Source organism: Pelmatolapia mariae, linkage group LG4 (assembly GCF_036321145.2).
Source record: "Pelmatolapia mariae isolate MD_Pm_ZW linkage group LG4, Pm_UMD_F_2, whole genome shotgun sequence".
Classification (NCBI taxonomy): Eukaryota; Metazoa; Chordata; class Actinopteri; order Cichliformes; family Cichlidae; genus Pelmatolapia; species Pelmatolapia mariae.
Genome location: NC_086230.1, coordinates 19,970,304 through 19,990,493, shown reverse-complemented (window position 1 = coordinate 19,990,493; position 20,190 = coordinate 19,970,304). Strand labels below are relative to the sequence as shown.

Below are 20,190 nucleotides of genomic sequence, written 5' to 3'. Positions count from 1 at the left end.
GGCTTAAAATCCAGTGCGGCCTGTGCAAGTACAAAATTGATTTTCTTTCTAAAATTAGAGCATGCGGCTTTTAATCAGGTGCGCTCTGTAGTCCGGGAATTACGGTAATTGAACTAAACTTATGGTAAAACAAGAACAGCTATGTAGGTAGTCATAAACAAAGCAAGCAAAAAGGGGAGAAAAGAGAAAATGTTACCACTTCAAAGCTCTTATATAGCAGTCAAAGAAGGGATTAGTGGTACGCCACCTCGCTGGACCCGCCTACTACACAAGACCTGGAAAAAATACCTACATCTTTCTTAGGAGCCAGAAGTGACCATATTTGGACAAGAGTGTGGATGACTAATCAGCATATGTGCACTATTTTTCAGCCATAGACTGTATGCATGTATGGCACAGATCTGCATACGATTAGTTCTGCTAATCAGCGCTAAGTAACATAGAATAAAAGACTTCTTGGACACGATGTTATGTGCATAGCAAGCCACATTTATTTATCAGATAATTTCATTAAAAACAAAAAAGGCACCAGCACCAGAAACACGGTCTAAAGATCCTGCTTAAAAAGAAGCCTATGAAGTCTAGCATATGTCACTAAAAGTGGCCATACCCCCGGCAATGTGTCACCACCCCTACAGTTATAATGAAGAGGAAATGCAGTGCTGTACAGAATCAAACCATCAAACTATGAACATGCTTGTTTCTGCTATGAAATGTGTCATTTAAGCGTTTTAAGACCCTGAAGTTGCCCTTCTAGGAACTGAAGTTCTGGCATTTCTGCATAGGGATTAATTTTTTGACTTTGCCATTGTGCATAACTAATGTGGTTTCAGCATGGTTTGCTACCTAAATGTTCTCTTTCTGTATTAGTTTCTGCACAAACGGCAATAAGCTACTAAAGTTACTGGATCATAGAAAAGGAAGAAAACTCCAGCGTGTAATTATCACATACCTGTCTTGTGGCCACAGTGGATGAAATGTTGCAGACTGTTTTAATTGTCATATGTGCTCAGGTTGGCATGGGTTGCTATTAAATTAGTGTCCCTTACTATAAAAATTAGCCAATAGTGCTTGAAGATTTTCACCAGTGCCTTTGTTTCTTTGCTGCCACATCAGCACTGTCCTCTCTTTGCTGTAGTATTATCCTTCAGGACACTATCATTATGTCCTGTCCTCTGGTCAGACTGCAGCATGCACAAGTAGAGGGGGGGCAACAAGCTACAGTCACAGTGGATTTTTCTTTTCTGTGTAAGGCTGTTCCAGTGTTTATTTCTCATTTTACGCCATTTTTTAGTCATCGTTTTGATTTCCCATTTCTTCCCATTGCTCCTTTTCTGGTTTCTGTTCTTTCTTTAATACTTGCTTTTTGACTTTGTTCTAAATTGCTCTTTCTATCTATCTCTGTCTAACTCTGGTTGTTTTTTCCCCTCCTCTCATGTTCCTGCTTCTGATCGCTCTCTCCTTTAGGACAAGGAGCCTCGTGGGATCATCCCACTGGAGAATCTCAGCATCAGGGAGGTGGAGGAGCCCAGGAAACCTGTGAGTGTTGCCCGATTAGAGACCTCAGCCTTTCTCCCCTTGGTTACTGTGTTCACTAAAACTTCCCTTTGTCAAAATATTTCTTCGCCAAAGATAATTATCTGGCACGTGTTTTTGATGACCTTTGACCCTCTCTGTCCCTCCTTCAGAACTGTTTTGAGCTCTACAACCCGAATCACAAGGGCCAGGTGATCAAAGCCTGTAAGACAGAGGCAGATGGGCGTGTAGTGGAGGGAAACCATGTAGTATACAGGATATCAGCACCCACGCCTGAGGAGAAGGAGGAGTGGATTAAATCCATCAAGTAAGATTCCTCGTAATAGTAATGACGGCACAAAGATCCAGTGTTAAACCAGTAATGGTTGTTGTTACGTCAGAATAAACAAATCAAAAAAAAAATCAGTGAATGTGATTTCCTTGATGTTGGATTAATTTAAGGCAGAAACCAGTTTTAACCTGTTCTTTTTTATTTCAATTAAATTTAGACAACTTGAATATATGAGGTGCAGTCGTAAAGTCTTACGAAATCAAAAACCTGACTTGATTTCAGTTTAGGTGATCTCATTCACGGTCATCTTCTTGAGCACCTTGTTATATCTCTCTCGAAGTCCTGTTCTGACCCTTATACTTCTGTGATTTCACCACGTTCAAACTTGCACAAACATCAAACACCAGCTCTCCAGCATGGTGGTGGAGGCGTGATGATTTGGGCCTGTCTTGCAGCCACAGGACCTGGCAACCTCACAGTCATTGAGTCCATCATCACCTGCTCTGTATACCGAAGTGTTCTGCAGTCACACGAGAGAGCATCTGTCTGACAGCTTGGTGCAAGTTAGGTCATGCAACCGGGCAATGGTCCAAAGCATAGCAGCATTTTTACAACAGATTGGCTGAAAAAGGAAAGAACCAAGGTGCTACAATGTGGCAGGACCTTAAGAGAGCTGTGCATTAAATAAAATGTCCGCAAACCTCAATGATCTGAAGCAACGTTGCAGAGAAGAGTGGGCCAGAGTTCCTCCACAGTGATGTGAGACGATAGAGTCCTACAGAAAACAACTGCTTCAAATGACGGCTGCCAAAAACTTTCTTTTTCACGTGACTGTATTTTACTACAGTGTTTAAATTAAACAGTGAAACGAATAACAACATGTTTTATTTCCATCAGATTGTATACATTCATGCTGCCAGTGAGTATACCATGGCTTTGGCAGCAGTGATAACCTTGCTGTTAATGACCTAAATGCTGGATGTTTTGTAATCGACTGCATAAACGGTGGTGCAATGTCAAAGAGAGTTGGCTCAGCAGAACAGAGTGCTTATATACCGTAATGTAGTGCAATCATCCACCTCCCCTCTCTATACTATCAGAGTATTCACAGGAGACATGATGCGGGATTAGACATTGCGTATAACGCACCAGGGGTGAGCCAGCAAACCTATCCAACACAGGCAACTCCAAACTAGGGGTGACGCACTCACAGCTACCAAAGCTAACAAGTCACAGCTTGCACTTCACCAGAGGGGTCCGAGAGGACTCGGGGTTCTGTGGAGATAAAAGGCTTTTTATGGAAATTATGATTTGCCCCTCTTTTAAAGTAGAGATGATTATAGAGGCAAGGCCTTATCTGCTCATCTTGAGTGTCAGGCAGTGAAGTTGGACCAAGTAGGTCAATTAAGGAAGTGAGCTGCTGTCGTATGAATTAGTACGACACGTTTGAAGTGAAAAGTGTGCTTAAAAAAAATAAAATAAAATCAATAATTCCAGTCAATGTATCAGTTTTTAAGAAGCATTTTTCAGGACTGAAAAATGGTGGAGAAGGTTTTTAGCTGTGGCAGCCGCACTCGGATTTGATTTCTCCACAGTGGAGTTATTGTTTCACGAAATTGGGTTGTAGAAAACAACAATGAGGAGTATGAAAGAGGATAGTCATCTTACACACACTCATTCTTTAGCGTGTGGCGTTATAAAGGGAATCAGAGATATGCGCAGTGGGGGGTTGAGCCTCTTCTTGCTTTGTGCTGGTGCTAACAGGATTTAGCAGCCGTGAAACTGGGCTTTTCGGTAGAGCCCAAATGGCTTCCTGACTCACTAGCTGCCTTGTTTGCCCTCCTTCAGACCTATAAACCTGCAGCGAGAGGAAAAGAGCGTGTGCGACTGCATGGTTCAATACGTTCTTGGCAGGGTTCTGGAGGAGGGAATCGGTGCAAGGTTCCAGCAAACCAGACTACCAAAAAAAAAAAAACAACGAACAAAAAATAGGAGAGAGGGTCCCTCTTCAGAAACCATGGAAACCTAACTAGGTCACTCCACAAACTTTTTTTTCTTTTTCTGATCTAGTTAAAGCATGCGTTTGTATAAATGTGCCTACATTTCCATATCAAAGATGTTTGAGACCCTCCTCTCATGTGGCCTTCTTATTTATTTCATCGCTGTCCTCTGATTGGCTTCTCTAGGGCAAGCATTAGCAGAGATCCTTTCTACGACATGCTGGCTACCAGGAAGAGACGCATCGCCAACAAGAAGTGAAGAGGGACAATCAAGTCAACCTCCAAACCCCCTCCATCTTTATCTCCTTAAGTTCATGCATTCATAAACCACACACACTGCAAAGCTGGACTGAAGAGCACAGAGCTGACTTCAACCCCGAAGGCAGACTTTGGTTTCTTTCCTGGACTCTCCACAAGTTGTGTGCACTTGCTGGGGAGACATCACACACTTGCTGGGGAGAAAGCAGCGCTCCAGCCAGTTTGTTTCTCCTCCATCTCATATACACCCCCCTACCTCCCCAGTCATGCTTATAAGATGTTTATAGGTTTCCCTAAAGCACAACTGCCATGTTTCAGGTGCACATGCATGCATGTGGGTTATTGTAGACCAATATGTTTGTATTTGTGTGTATGCAGCAGTGTGCATGCTATCGGTGCACACCGCATCTACAGTATGGGTGCATAAGTGATGCAAGTGTTCCCTCCATTGTGCTTTATGAAAAAAAGTTGTTATTCAGAATCAGTTCAGATGTGTGGTCATTGACACGGTGCGCAAAATGTAAGGGTGACTGCTGGAGAAGGGGGGAGGTGGGATGAGGAGATGGATGGACACGTTTGGGACGTGGTTATGACCGCAGTGCAACCTCACCTGGACCATGTCGTCATCTCACTCTGGTGCTGAATTCTTCTCTCAAGGTGCCACGGCTGAAGAGTAACCTCAGAGGACATCAACAACAACAAAAAGATGGCTTAGATTTAGGTTCTTTACAGTCAGCTGGACTGATTTCATTTATCTGTGTGGAGCAGAGAATTTTGTAACGTGCATCCTTTCTTACTTTAGTTGTGTAGCAGTGGCGCTTTTGCTAAAGCTTCAAATTTAACTCGCTTTGTGGACTTAAAGTTGCAATCCTTAAGATTTCAGCACCTCTGGTTTGACGGTATCCTGTCACACATTTACGAACATCTGCTCCCTTACGAGGGGTCGCCAGAGCAGGTAGCTCCCACACGTTTGCGCCTCCTCTCCGGATCGACCCAAGCATCTTCAGCTCGAGAAGTGAATGTTTGAACTACGGCACTGTCTGCTGTTTACAATGTTTTGACTTTGATTACAACTAGACTTCTTCACACCTTTCCTCACCTTTAATATAATAGTATTTTTAATAAATGATTAGTATTAAAAATACTATTTCAATATTTTACATATGTAATATGGGGTAACCCATTTCCATCAGCCTTAATCTTAGTGAGAAATATATTAGGTACCTATGACTGCTTCACAATAAAAGCCCCCTTTTTAAATGCTTTTAATGTGAAACAGTAGCAGGATACCATTTGTTGGCAGCTGTGCGATTCAGTTAAAAACAATAAAGGTGTATTTGACTTCAATAGAAGAATCCCATGCACCTGTATGTGATGTTTCACATAAGTCACACACAGTACACGTGATGCTGTTGTTTGCTGTATGTGAATCTCTCATTCATGTGAAGGCAGATTATGTCCACCCGACAGGACCTGATGGATACGTGAATGCCAGCTATTAAGGGCATCAAATAGGATCTGATTTCATTGATATCTTAAGGATTAGAACTTTCAGAGCGCTTTCATTTGAGAAAGTCATTTCTGTCTACTGAGTGGGTTTTAATTTTGGCTGTGCAGAAGCCCAGTTAGGTACCAGTCCAATTAAGCTTCTTTTTTTCCTTTCCCTTATCTATGGGCCCATGTGAGTGAAGGTCGGTGTGTTGTTGTGATCCTGTTTGCATTTGGTTCGTACTCCTAAAGATCCTTGCTTGCCTTTGTGTTTCTTCTCTTTGAACATTTCTATATCTAATAACCAGCTATCATTTTTGTATTTATTTTCATTTGTGAAATGGTTTAATACTACCTGTAAATGTTCAGCAGTGTATGCCTAAGTTATGTTTGTATATACAATGTATAGCTTTCTGGTCTCTTTGTTGTAGTATGCACAAATTCTCTGTGTAACCATGTTTGAGCCGACTGGCAGTTTGCATCAGCTGAAGTTTGGGGTCTTCTTTGCAAAAGCCTTAAACATAATCATTATAAAATATATGGGGATGATGAATATTGGATAAATAACTGTAACAACGCCGTTTAAAAAGCCATGACTGAGTGAGAAAGGTGGTTGTATTTATGATGATGATGAAGATTATAGTGAATATGATGATGATGATGATTATACTAAAGTAATATCGGTGATGGTGATTATATAATTGATGATGATGTCAAAAACACCAGTAGTTTTCTATATAATTGTAAAATACAATGAAAGCCTTGTGGTCAGGGCATGATATTATCTTCTACTGCCCTGCGTGGGCTTATAGTTACATTAACTTTTATATTCTCTGTAAAAGCTATTGGTCACGTTGTACATCACGTGTATCTACATAAAGTATACATAAAGCAGATTTGTGGTGTGTTCATTATTAATGCCGGTCCTGACCTACTTGTTCGCATAAATAATGAGCTGTTATTAATGAAGCACTCAGGCTGCTTAGAGCACGATGAGCTGTTTTTGTTTTTGTGAATGCGGAGGTCATCCTCCATGATGGGGAGCAGTGATGTATACCTGCATCCTGGTGAACACGTGGTAAATTAACAGGAAGTAGGGAAAGGTGAAGGATAACCTATTGGATTTGTGTGTTAACGTGCACAATAAGTGAAGCAATAGCACCCTCTACAGGTTGTTCAGAGAAATATCCACAAAAACCTGAATCTTAAATTTGACTTTTTTTCTCCTGTTCTCTCAAAGAAAAAAAATCATCAACCAAAATGAAAAGTCATACGCTTCAGTGTTTACTGTGGTAAAACAGATACTGAAATAATATTTTTATGCTTTATTATGTGCAGAGATGTACGTTTTTAGGTACATTTAACTTTAACTAAAACGACAGCTTTCTTGCAGTAGATTCAGTGTTTATGATTATTACAGTGCTTACTGGGTTTCTCTTACTTTGTACACATCATTTATGTCAATGATGTGAATATAAGTTGCTCATTACATATAAAAATAAACTTAAGGAAAACATCCCTATTAAATAATAACAGCTTTAGTAGATTCATAAGACAAATAAATAAAATAAGGGAATATTTAGTCAGCACGGTAAGACAAAGCCAGATAAACTTCTGGGATACAGATGTGTTCGGATCTAGGGAAAGGTTTCACCGGTGGTGGCCACAGATCATTACTCTCTCCTTATCCCTCCTGACTGATTATTTTCCAATTTTGCTTTTTTGCTAGTGTTCTTGTCACAACTGGTAGGATTAGACAAGGTTTGAACATGTCCTGTAGGGACGTCCTCCCAGACCTGGATGAGAGCATTGATGAGCTTTAGCTCTATTTGGTCGCCTTGGATACCCTGATACATATCATCCCAGAGGTTCCTGAGGCATTAGTACCTCCTTCATCCAGGAAATGCCTGCACACTCTTGCCACTGAGTCTATGAAACGAGTGGACCATCAGTGGCAGATGTGTCTGTTCTGGTGTGCCGCCTGTCAAGCTGCGAGCACAAGTCCCACTGAAGTATAGCAGGCCCCCATGCCACCCTCATGGAGTCTGATTCTGATAGTTTGGTCAGAACGATGCCCCTCAGTAGCCCACTGGAGATAATCTTATAGGACTCTGGCAGAGCAGATGCTGGTCCTGCTGCTGGGTTGATGTATTTCTATGGCCCTGTACAGCTCTCCTTAAGTAACAGCACATCTCATCATTTAAGTCGATAGCTTTTATTCCTGCATTTTGGAGCTCTCATAATCAAATTTGACCCACCTGTGTACTTCTAGTGCCTGTAACAATGACAACTTTGTATGCGAGTATGTTTTATGGAGGCAAAATTGTGTGTGCAAATTGTGTTAATGTGCAAAACAAACAGTCCAGTTCAAAAGCAGTCTGTATGTACTTAATAAATGATCGTGTACCTAATAAATTGGTCACTAAAATAGTATATTAAAGTATTATGGACCCAGTGCTCAGCTGATTATCATCCATGGGAAAAAAAAATTCTACACAAAGTGTGCAGCTTGTGACTCCATTCATTGCAGCATAATGTTATTATACTAAAAATGACTTAATGGAAATGAGAGCTAATGCTGAAAATGTCTGTGATACTTAAATCACATAAGCAAGACTGTGTGTTTGTGCAGCATTAACTGGTTGGGAATTACAGTCCATTTTATACACAGTTCCCTATTTTCACAGGCTCAAAAGTAATCGGACAGTCAAAAATAATTAATGCTATATTGTTGTTTTTGTGCTTTTATAAGACAGGTTTGGAAAACTGTGGCTATAACTTGTATTTGAGCAGGTAGCATAATGATGGACACACTTGGTTTAATACATTTTATTAGAAAAGCAGAGCGAGACATCACAGTTACAGTACTGTGCAGCAGGCTTGAGCTGCCCCTCATTTCTCTATAATTTGCTAGGAAAATGTGAAATAGGTGCAGTGATTTATTGAAACATGCACCATCACACGTGAAAATACAGTCTATAAGGCAAAAACAGAGTGTGTACAATTCTAACAAGCCTAAAAGTCAATACTTGGTACAACCACCTTTATTTTCCAACCTGCCTGAAGTCTGTTACGCAAACTTTCTTGTCATTTCTATAAGTAGTCTTCAGGAATAGTTCTCCAGGCTTCTTGAAGGACATTCAAAGCTCTTCTTTGGATGTTGGATGGTTCTTGTTTTGTCCTCCATCAAGATGATCCCACACTGCTTCAATAATGTTACTCTAATTTCGTACCTCAGGGGGAAAACCCTGTTTCCCTTCCTTAAGAATGGCTTCTTGACAGGCATCCATCCACTGGGACCAATTTTGATTTCCTGTTTCATAGAACATGCCTTTCAGATACTGTAAATCTGCTGTAGGTAGATTTAAAATCCCACCATGCTGAAATATGCCCCGTTTCCAGCTAACAGTCATTTTGGGAGTCACTTTGTTGGTGCATAACTGCATTGACTAGAGAAATGGATAAAGGGTGTGTTTTTATTACAGGCTGTTAGTAATAAAGTGCCCCTAACTCAAGTTCATCCGTTGAGTTAGGTGCCTTTTTTATGCTTGAACGATTAATCGGTCAGTGTTAAGCGACTTAACAAAATAAAATCATCAGAAAACGATCAGGAAATGAACTGACAATGAGTGAAAAAGCAGCCGACGTCCAAAGACAATGCTGAAAGACGTTCAGAAGATTAGAAGCAAACTATTTTTAAAGAATTCAGGGATGGCTCAAGACTTTTGCACAGTACTGTAAATGACAAAGACTGACTCAGTTAGTCACTGCGTAAGCTTAGGTAGTCAGTGTTTGTATTTTGGATTTGAAGTGTGCGTAAATAACAAAGGTTACTTCAGGTTTTGTTTTTGCAGATTTGCACACTGATAAAAAATGAGCTGAGGAAAGAAAAGGACAAACACTGCCTCCTAGTGGATAAATATGGAATCACAGCGGTAAAATGTAAAGTGCTAAAAAAAAAATAAAAAAGCTGGATGGCAGACATTTATTTTACAGATGCGACGCCCTTTTAACAAAGATCTTTAGCAGCTCCACCAGGAACAACATCATGAATTCATGTAATCTGGACATATTATATATATATATATCTAAAAATATAAACAAAAACCAGTGTATATAAAACAAGTATCTATGATTTCATGTTAGATTCTGGGTCAATGTGTAGATAAATAAAGAGTCAAAGGCATTTCAACATAACGTCTTGAATATGTTCCCTTTAGTTTGATGACAATCCGGTTTTCCTGCTGCCTTTGCAGGTGTCAAATGACAACATCACTGAAAATTAGAATCACATCTGAATGAACTGCCCTTCAACTGCACAACAGCCTTTGTCTGTAGGGTTTTGTGAGATGGAGCCTCACGTGTAGTAGGTGGGTAGGCAGTTTTACTGCCTTGTTTTTGATCAGTTTTAAGGGAAAATAAAGGCAGCCAAGTGTTTTTTGCAGCAAACAGTAACCAATAACATGCTCATAGTTTAACACAAATGTGAGGTAAATGAAACTCTGTAGAAATACAAACTGCAAAAGACCAGACACATTTTACATTCTATTCTTTTTCTACGTTTGGCTCTGATTGCAGAGGTATTGCTGATTGTGATCATGAGCAACTTCTGAGCGAAATGTGTGCTTTTGAAACTGCACATCCAATGAAACATCAACCACAGATATTATTGTGCCTTCTGATATTATTGTTATTGCACTGATGTGATCCATACTAGCACATATAGAAGGTCCTAAAACATGACACACTGATTTAAATCACAAAAGGAAGCAAAGAAACAGCTGTGAGGCACTGGAAAGTAAAAAGCACAGGTACAGTAAAAATACAGTTCAAAGTAATCTATACTTGACCTTCTGAACATGAAAATAAAAAATTATTTAAATGTTTTTGAGATCTTTGCAGAAGCAGTGGCACAATGACCATGTATTGTTTCTTCTAAAATCTGCAAATTTTGCAGTCGTGTCTGCTACAACAACAAACTCCCCAAAATCTTTCCTGACCTGATAAAAAAAAAGTAAAAACAAACAACAACTTGCTGAAAATGACTGGTTTCCAAATCCCTTGACCACGGTCATAATGGTGCAAACTCACAGTTAAATATCAACCTTGTATCTTAAACTCTGGCCTTTTGACAATGCCTCGGTGACTCTTTATTAACTGGTAGGTTAATAACCGCCCCTCAGCAGGGCGAAGAGGACACCTGATCATAGTCAGGACATTTGAGGAGAGCAGGGTAGCTGGTACTCATCTGAAGGGAAGCTTCACTCGAGATGTCCGAGGGGCTCCGTCCGCGTGACCAGGCCTCCGGGTGGAGGAATTGACCAGAGTGGTCGGAGCAGTTGCTGAGGCGAGGACGGTAGAAGCTGGGATGGCGGGGCTGGTAGAGCTCCTCTGCTGCGTAGCGCTTCATGAACAGGTAGACCGACATGACGCCGGCGCTCTGCAGTGAGGAAGAGTCAGTTTCTTCATAAATAACAATATGATCATTATGGCTTATATCTTATGACATTCAGTAATTAACAATCTGAAATTATTAGAAGACAGAGAGAAGTATGTCCATTTATACACTCAGTACTTGGTTGGGACCATGAATTACTGCATCAGTGCATCGTGCCATTTTTGGGGTCGGGTATTTCTCATCTTCTTCTTGAAAGATGCTCTGTGGGGTTCAGGTCAGGTGAGCTGGCTGGCCAATCAAGCGCAGTAATAATATGGTCAGCAAATCATTTGGTAGTAGTTTTGGCACTGTGAGCAGGTGGAAAAGGAAATCGGCATCTCCTGAAAGCTTGTCAGGAGATGGAAGCATGAAGCGCAGTAAAACTTCCTGGTAGAAGGCCGCATTGACTTCGGACTTCGGACCAGCAGATGACACGACACCCCAAATCATCTCCGACTGCAGAAAGTTCACAGTGGACTTCAAACACCTTGAATTTTGTGTCGAATCAGTTGAATTTGCATTACCATGCTTCGATACAGCGCTCTGCAAACAGCCAGCCTTTTCAGCAGTGACCTTGGTGAGGGTGCTGATCATCAAATGATATTTACACTGTTTGCACAGAAATTCACTCAAACTGGAAATTAAATATTCTAATGATTTGTGATTCACCTCTGATGAGCTCATGAGCTATAAACATGAAAAAGAAACTAAACAAACAAAAACGAGAGTGAAACCAAACCTCCAACAAGGCAGCTCACTCTCTGTGAAGCTTTTACTTTGAAGGGAATACTATTGTATTTTGTATATATTCAGTTTGTTTTGTTTGTTCTTTTTAAACATAGTTTAAGAAGCTGTTATTTTCCCTTCTGAAACCTATTTTAATATACTTGACACAAAATTGTGAGTATTGCTCACAAAAACAAAAAAACCCAACAATTATAAAATTGTTCATGTATTCAAATTGTTGAATTGTTGAACGTATTTAAACATTTGTAACACATTAATGTAATGTACATAACACAACATGTACTCAAAAATGCTAACATGTTGTCATCAGTCTGAAAACCTGTTGTCTCCTTAATAAGCTCTATAAAGCATTTTCATTACTTTGACCTTCAGATCAATTGACTGACATTGAAGGAGAGGTCAGAGGTCAAATGTAACATGATATTTTAAATCTTTAAATGGTACTTTCTATATGTTGACAACATATTTCACACTTAAGTTACAAGGCTTTTTGTCAATTTTCCACCAATAAATCAGTCAATCTACATCTCTACGAATTCATTTAAAAGTTTGGAGCCATTGTGTTTGCAAACAGAATGACACGCAAATGCAAAAACGTAAGTAATGAACACAGGATAACCGAAAGTTTAATTTTTTATCAATGCAATAGTATATTAGAATAACTAGTATATGAATACTGTAAACATCAGTATTTATGCATGTTAATAATAATATCATAATAGCTGTTTACCTGAGGTAATCCTGTATTTCCTCAATGTGAACCCTGGAGGGCAGTAAACACTCAATACTATGAGCACAGTCATTTTAAGGAGGAGATTTCAAAACAAAATCCTTCCTATTTACCTTCCTGTTACTACCACACATGCCAACAAGTGCACAGCGGCAATGAGAGCTCAATGTTTTTATGTTATCTAGATTTATTCATGTGAACATATAAACATGTTTTTTCTTTGAATGTTTTTTAGCGTGTGAACTGACGGATGCTGCATCCACAGCCGTGCCAAACAGCAGTAAAAGTCATTTCTTTTTTTATGTTCAGCTTCTCACCTCAGTGAGCAGGAAGGAGAGGGCAGCAAAGGCAAAGGACCAGCCGTACTTATAGGCAAAATAGGCCTCACTGCTCTTCGTCCTGTTCAGCATTTCATCATTTATACTGGAAATGTACAGCACCAGGCCCACCACCAAAGCCAGACCTGATAGACGGAGAAACTGGATGTTAAAAAAGTAAAAGGGAGACACGACAGGAGATGATCCAGAGAAAGGAGGAGTTGCCTTACCTGAGAGGATAAAGAAGATTCCAGAGACAAATGCCAGGATGGTGCGGTGAGGGCGGACGTGGCCGATGTTGTTGAGGACAAAACCGATGAACATGAAGAAGAGGCTGACCAGAGGGAACGGAGTGGCTGAACGGATCATCTCTGAAGAGGAGGATAAAAAGCAGATGAAGGAACCTGCTGTTTAACCACAAAAACACTAAACAAATGATTGAGCCAAAGAAGCTGAGATATGAAAAAAAATACTATATACTTATAAATAAGAAAAAAAGCAGAATAACAGTCTTTTAATGTGGAAATTGGAAAAAATTACACTTAGATTATCTTAATATCACAAAGGGAAATTAGGGCCTGTTTTGATCTATTTTAATTATACAGCAGTTTTTTAATTTGTCGTCTTTGATAGAAAATAGTTTTACATTCAAACTAGAGAACCACAGAAGAGAGAGGATGGAGAACAATGAGTCTTGAAATAAAAAAATTATAATAAAATTCCACCAAATGGAGCGCTGCACTGGAGCTCATTATATCGACTAACTGGAGTGATTTATCCTTCAGTTAAGTTTTGACATTGAGTTTTACTGAAGGACTGTCTGTGAAGAGGCAATAAGTATTCCAGGGAGGAGCAGGCAGCGACGCGAGGGTTCAGATGAGTCAGACGTATGTGGTCTCACTGCATTCAGACTTATTGGAAAACAAGTTCTCAGACTGAAAAATGCCCCCAGCCTTTAATATGAACAAGTGCTAGTTGTGATTACTTTTTTTTTTTTGCCTAAAGCTGCAGCTGGAGGCGGTGTCTCCTGCTGGTACTTACTGAGCACGTTCACTGTGGACTCTGACGTCAGCTGGACATTCATTGGCATGATGTACTCGATGGTGAAGCACCGACCTGACTCATCACCTGCAAAGGAACGAGACAGAAGTGAGAGTGAGACTCATTCGAATTTACCCTCACAAACATCGGACAAACAGATGTGCAGAACTCTTTGAGGATTAAAAGTCAGTTATTTAAATGACTAGAATTAAAGTGGAGCTTAAAGAAGGTTTAACAATCAGTAAGAACAGAAGCAAAAGGCTGAAACAGGCAGAGAAGAGGTCGGCATGTGGGCAGAGGCATTTTAAGAGACACATGGCAGCCAAAGAGTCCTAAATAGAAATCTGTGGGAGAATTCCTGCCCCATATAACTGACTTAGTGACAATCATATGACACATACTGACACAGGCTCACAACAGTTTTAGATGTGGTGGCAGGGATATCTACTCATTATTTTTGCTGAATGACGTTTGCTCAACTGCTCTTGGATGATCGGAGATTTCATAAATGAGCTGTAAATGAACTTATAATGTTGTGTAGTAGAAGTCTACCTCACAAGGGGAAAAAACCTTTGTAAAACATAATTTGGGGCAAAGTTGTCAAACTTGTGAAATATTTTTCGTTTGTTTGTTTGTTTGTTTTTGAGCAGATTTGTTTGGTGATTCTGTGCATGCTTTCTTTATGTGAATGTGACCATTTAAATGAAAACTGATTACAAGCTTTAAAATAATAAAGTCGAAGCTTGGTCGTGGGACACTTGTCCATTGTAACCAAAGGTAGTTTTGAGACAGGGACTAGTTCCTCTGGTTGTTCCTGTGTTGACTGAGTGTCAGTATGTGGGAATGTGTTGTTTTGTCTTATTGTGCTACTTATTTTCCACTGTACTCACTTAGACCTTCTCTCTGTGAAGTTTGGGACTCACTTAGGGTAATATGGACATTTACAAAATACTGTGAACAACACAAACTAGCCCAGATGATTCTAGACAAAATATATGGGCAAAAGTACTGAGCCATCCCAAATACAGAAGCTGCTCAGCCATGGAAACCCATGCCGTGAAGCTCCCAGCACACAGCTTTTGTGCTGATGTTAATGCCAGAGGAGGCCTGGAACGCTGCAGGTACTGCATCAGCAGAGGTTAGGGTACTTTTACACATTATGTAATTGCTCTATAATTTCACGTCTGTCACGAAGAGTAAAAGCAGTGTTACTAACATAGCGAGGGCCCAAAAGAGGACACAAGAAGGATGGACAGCTACAGCTGATGGTAGAAAAGATTATCTGATGTTTTTGAACAACATGGCTATCTTGTTATCTTGTAACAGTGACAGCTGTAACAAGATAACAAGATTCAAACCTTCACTAGTGTCAAGACTGGAGTGACTTTGTCCAAAATTGTCAGTTTTTGCATGTTCTGATTCCCAAAGAGGAGTGACAGTAGCATAACCTGCTGAAAATTGATCACAGTGCAGAACACACAGTACACTGCAGCTCTGACCTTGATAGTCACATATAAGTAGAACATATTCACTAGTTCACTGCAGTGATATTCCCTAATGGCCTTTTTTAGCTTGATAATGCTCTAAAATGCTACACAGACATGACGTTGTGCAGGACAACGTCACACAGACACAAGGACTCATCCTCTGTCTCCTCATTGCTCTTTTTCTCACTTTTACTTGTACTCGACACTTACTCACAAGCTCTCTTCCACTCACACACACAGTGATGATGTAATTGTGAATGTGTGTGAATATGAATACTGGTGGTTTATATGATGATACATCACTGTGACAGCTTGCTGCTGTCGCCACATTTACTGTAGAGATGATTAAGATCTTGAATGTGAGAGTGTAAAATCCAATGGCGTTATCTGTTCTACACTTTTGATTCACCCATGACTAACTGACAAATTTCAGGAGCACAGAGATAGCCGTACCCACATATTTCCTTAATTTTTAAAATCTAGTCACTAACCAGCCAGAAAGCAGACTCTCCAGAGGCCAGAGTGCAGCGAGGTCTTGATGTCAGTGCTCTGGTTCAGAGGCATAATGACTCCTTCCTCCAGGTAGAGCCAGTAGTCGGTGCTCACTGCCACTCCCAGCAGCCCCAGGCCACTGATTGCAAAGACACTGCTCAGCAAAGTCAGGGCCTTTCTGCTGCACGCACTCATGGCCACAGCAGGGTGAGCTCCAGCAGCCGGTGTAAAATACAGAATAATCCCAGCAGCAAGCTGGAGGAGAAAAAGGGAGATGGATGTGGCACTTTAAAAGAAGCTGGAAACAGAAACCACCAAAAAAGATGCTTAAAATAAAAAAACAAAACAAAACAAAAACACTAAGAAGAAAAACAAACTATAACCTCTAAAAAAAATTACAACCAAACAAAAGTTAAAAAAAGATCCTGTGACATATAAAACGTGAATTTATATATATTTTTTAGCAAAATTCAAAATGTTATTTACAAAATTATGACTAAAAAAAACAGAAAATTCTGTTTATTGAACCTTCTGACAAATAAAAACAAGTAGTCATTAATTATAATTATTAATTTGCATATATGAGTTTTAATTTGAGTTATATTTTAACTAGCATTTTTTTTCTTTTGCAATCTACTGCTTAAAATATATATTGTGCAATTTATTTAGGGTTTTGTTTGTGGGTTTTGTTTTTGTTTGTTTGTTTTTTTAATAATGTAGAGATCTCAAAAACTCTTACAGGGTTACAGGGTTAAAGGCTGAGAATACTATTATTAGCATGAGCCCTGTTAGCATAGCATAAAGAAACTGGGAAATCAGCTCCTGTGACTGGCTACAAGGAACAAAATCTGCCTTCCACTATTTTGTAATTCATGTATCTGTTCATGAAAATTAGCTAATTCCAGACTATTTATCTCAACTTCTTGATAAACAGACTGCTGCTCACTGCCTTGTTTGCAGCTAGCTGCATTTAGCTGAAGCTAGTATAAGACTGAAGACTGGGGGAGGACACAGTCTCTCAGTCTGTAACATCAGGACTTTGAAGCAGTCTACAATGCTAGCTATGTTTAGCTAACTTTGTGGATTTGTTGAGTTTCCTTTGGTATTATTGTTTTACTATCTGAGTTTAGCCTGTTTTTAACATGGTTTTGTGTTGCTATCAGCTGTGTTTTAATTTTCTTTTCATTGTTCATTGTGAATATTCCTAGTGTTTACTTATTTTGTTTAACAGCGCTTTGTGACTACTATATGCCTCACACCTGGATGGAAACAAGCTAGTTATTCATTTTTTCCCCCCCCCCAATATTTGTGCTAAGCTAAGCTAACTGCAGACTCCACAATGTGGACTGGTTGTATTTTTGTAAATCATAACTGAGCTAATAGTTACTGGGTCATATGGATAAAGCACCATCCAAAGTGAATTAAGTAGTTTGTATAAGGACTAATTTATCATTAGTATATATATATAAAAACTTGTCCCCGCCACTGATTATTTGTTTATCTATGTATTTGTTTATTATTTTTGCTGTTTTTGAGTAAAAATTTCAGGCTAATATCACAAAATCTGGAGTTGAGTTGAGTTAGATATCATGAAATTTCAAATTACTCAGAAGTAAACTGAAATTTTGAGAGAGTCAGTATTGTGGGACTCATAGCTTCAAATTTTGAGTTATTTTAATGGCAGAAACAAGCTTCCTTAAATAAAGAGTATACGGTTCGTGACGGAGTTAATGTTTATATTTCATCAGTCTGGCACCTTTCCCAGTCTCAGTTCATTCCATTAAAGAGCAATGTTCAGATTCATAAAACACCACCATAACCTCTAAAATCTTTGCATATTCATGTAAATACAAACTTCAACAAAGAGGTTTCCATTACAGAAACTGTGATGGTGCTTGAGGTGTGCCGCTGTGTGCCCCTTGACACTTTCAGAGAGAAATCAAAAGAGAGAAAGAGTGGAAAAAACATTGTAGCATCTTTTTCTTTTTACATTTGACTCCAAGTTTCATTGTCACAGAAAATACTAATTCAGTCATGAGAATTAACTATCCAACCTCCCACAAAAAGGAAAATGAAGTGTGATTCAATAAAACCTGTTTGAGCCTCCAGGCAGAGGTACATTAAATGTGTCGCAGTCTGCTACTATGAATACAAACGGTCACTTTATCTGAAATCCAAGATGAGCTTCTGACATTTTACGGCCATGAATCCAACAGTGCAAGCCAGCACTGGGATCTGGCCGACTGATAACATAATGAGACATCATCTGAAGAGACAAGGTGATGATTTACATCCCATTTGGGAACCCCATGTGAATAATCTCCGGGTGGTGATAAGGGGAGGGATCAAGTAGAGGACAGATATTAAACGGGGCTAAATAGTAGCTGATTCATAGCATATTTATGAAACAGTTTTGCATAAATAGGAATTTTTTCCCTCTACAAGCACATTAATCAGCATAAAGACTTCTTTTTGTTGCCCCTTGAGCAACTAGAGTTTAAGCTGCTAAAAAACCCAGTGGCTGCTCTTTAAGAGATCACATTTTATCAGTAAAAACAGCCTCCATATCATCTAAATCATCCCCCAACAAGGTCACCTCATTTACTCTGAAACAGCCAATATTCATATATCACAAGTCTGACTGTTATCCAGTACCATCCAGAGCATTTTATCACGTATTTTATTACTTAGTGACAGCAGAGTGCTGACAGAAATTAAAGGATCAATACACAAATCGGGAACACTGCAATTACACGGTCAGTATTGAAAACACCGAGACCACCAGGACACCTCCAATCAGCATTATTTTAAGTAGAAATAGAATTCAAGATATTTGTGCAAAATCTGCTTCACTATAGGTCACATTTTAAAAAACAAACAAACAAACAAACAAAAAGGTGAGTAAACAATAAGTGGACACTGGAATTCTTCAAATATGCAGTTATATCTTTCTGAAATAGCAATAAAGGAAAAGATTATTGTACAAATATAATGTAAAAACACATACTGGGTGTCTACATGACTATTAGAATCTGTCATTACTTCACAGGTTAAATTCCTTTAGAGGGATGGAAAAAACACTCCTTTTAGCATTATCGCTCCATAACATGTCAGTGCACAATATTCACACTTCACTTATCAAACATGAAGGAGCTCTTTCATCCATAATCAAGACTAAGCGTCCTCAAACGTCTCTTCTTAATCCAAGTTTGAACTCTGACCATGAAGGTTATAAGCACAGTTTCATTGTTACTCCTATTAAAACCAAACATGTTGTCACAATGAAGTACTACAGCTAAGATATGGGTACATAGTGAGCTAAGGAGTACTGTGTGTATAGACTTGTGTAGGAATATTAGACTGCAACTCAATACTCAAATGAAACAGATCATTGCAGGTTACTGGAATCAAGGATTAAAAATAGTTGACCATTTTAGATTAAAGCTGCTGATTAATTTAAAAAGAGACAGAGAGAGACTTTATCACACGCACCTGTTTATGATCCGTCTGGCTCTTCCTGCACTCGGAGCAGAGATTGCGCCCAGAGTTGTGAATTAAAACCTCACTCCTGCAGTTTGCCCGCTGAAGGTTTGACTTACGGAGGAAAATCGGCGCTGCTCCGTCGAGTCGGTCACGAATTCGTTCGGAAAACTGTGTAATCTTTGGGGAGAGAGATAACGCATTGCAGACACAGTCCGTGAGATAAACTGAGACGGATGGCTGGTCCCGCTCTCTGCTGCGTGATTTCAGAGAGAGAGAGAGAGAGAGTTGCATTGTTGATGTTGTGGAGAGAGAGACCTGCTATAAAAGCGAGTCCACTCCACGGCTAATGAGCCAACTGGTCAAAGCTTTGATTAACTCTCTGCGATGAATCAATGAATTTAAGTCAGTGTGATGTCCTTTACATGAACTCACTCTGTTTCTATCAGGACCAAGGACAGCTCCAATCAGGAAAGGATAGAGTAGTTTATGTTCTGTAATGAAATTCTTTACAGATCCATGTTGTATATTATAAACTAGCATTTTATTTATTTATGGTCACGTCTTAAAGAAAACACACCTCCAATCAGGGGTGGAAAAACTACCCTGGTTACATTCTCACATTATTCGAACAACTAGTCGTTTGTTCTGCTGTAAAATGGTCTCTGTGATTCATATACACTCTCTGGCCACTTCAATAGCTACACAGAGGATGTGTACACTGTGGTCATAAACGGACGCATCTGTACTCAGGTAGACTGCGGTGTTTAAAGTTTAAAGTAAAGTACTCAGTTGGTGCCAAAATATTTGGTGCTAAAAAGTATCCGCCACATTATTTCACAAGCAGGCTGAACTATATAGATACATGACATGTAATACATTTCTATGGGGCGCCGTTTGTAAAGT

The 20,190-nt window shown here is 39.4% G+C and overlaps 2 protein-coding genes across 3 annotated transcripts in view; one reads left to right on the top strand and one right to left on the bottom strand.

The window, feature by feature from the left end:
* LOC134626204 (cytohesin-3) overlaps positions 1-6,445 on the top strand; it is a 50,513-nt gene extending 44,068 nt beyond the window's left edge. For both annotated transcript variants that reach the window (XM_063471790.1, XM_063471791.1), the window contains exons 11-13: positions 1,468-1,539; positions 1,689-1,843; positions 3,994-6,445. In XM_063471790.1, the coding sequence (XP_063327860.1) occupies positions 1,468-1,539; positions 1,689-1,843; positions 3,994-4,066 (300 nt within the window). In that variant the 3' untranslated portion in view covers positions 4,067-6,445. The remainder of the gene's footprint in view (positions 1-1,467; positions 1,540-1,688; positions 1,844-3,993) is intronic.
* Positions 6,446-10,584: 4,139 nt separating this feature from the next.
* Positions 10,585-19,521, bottom strand: cacng5b (calcium channel, voltage-dependent, gamma subunit 5b). Its single transcript, XM_063471792.1, has 6 exons — positions 19,297-19,521; positions 15,804-16,059; positions 13,826-13,912; positions 13,015-13,155; positions 12,785-12,930; positions 10,585-10,993 (listed from the first exon to the last, which is right to left on the bottom strand). Exons 2-6 carry the CDS (start codon positions 15,997-15,999, stop codon positions 10,733-10,735), a joined length of 831 nt encoding a protein of 276 aa, XP_063327862.1. The 5' UTR covers positions 16,000-16,059; positions 19,297-19,521; the 3' UTR covers positions 10,585-10,732.
* Between the last annotated feature and the right edge of the window lie 669 nt (positions 19,522-20,190).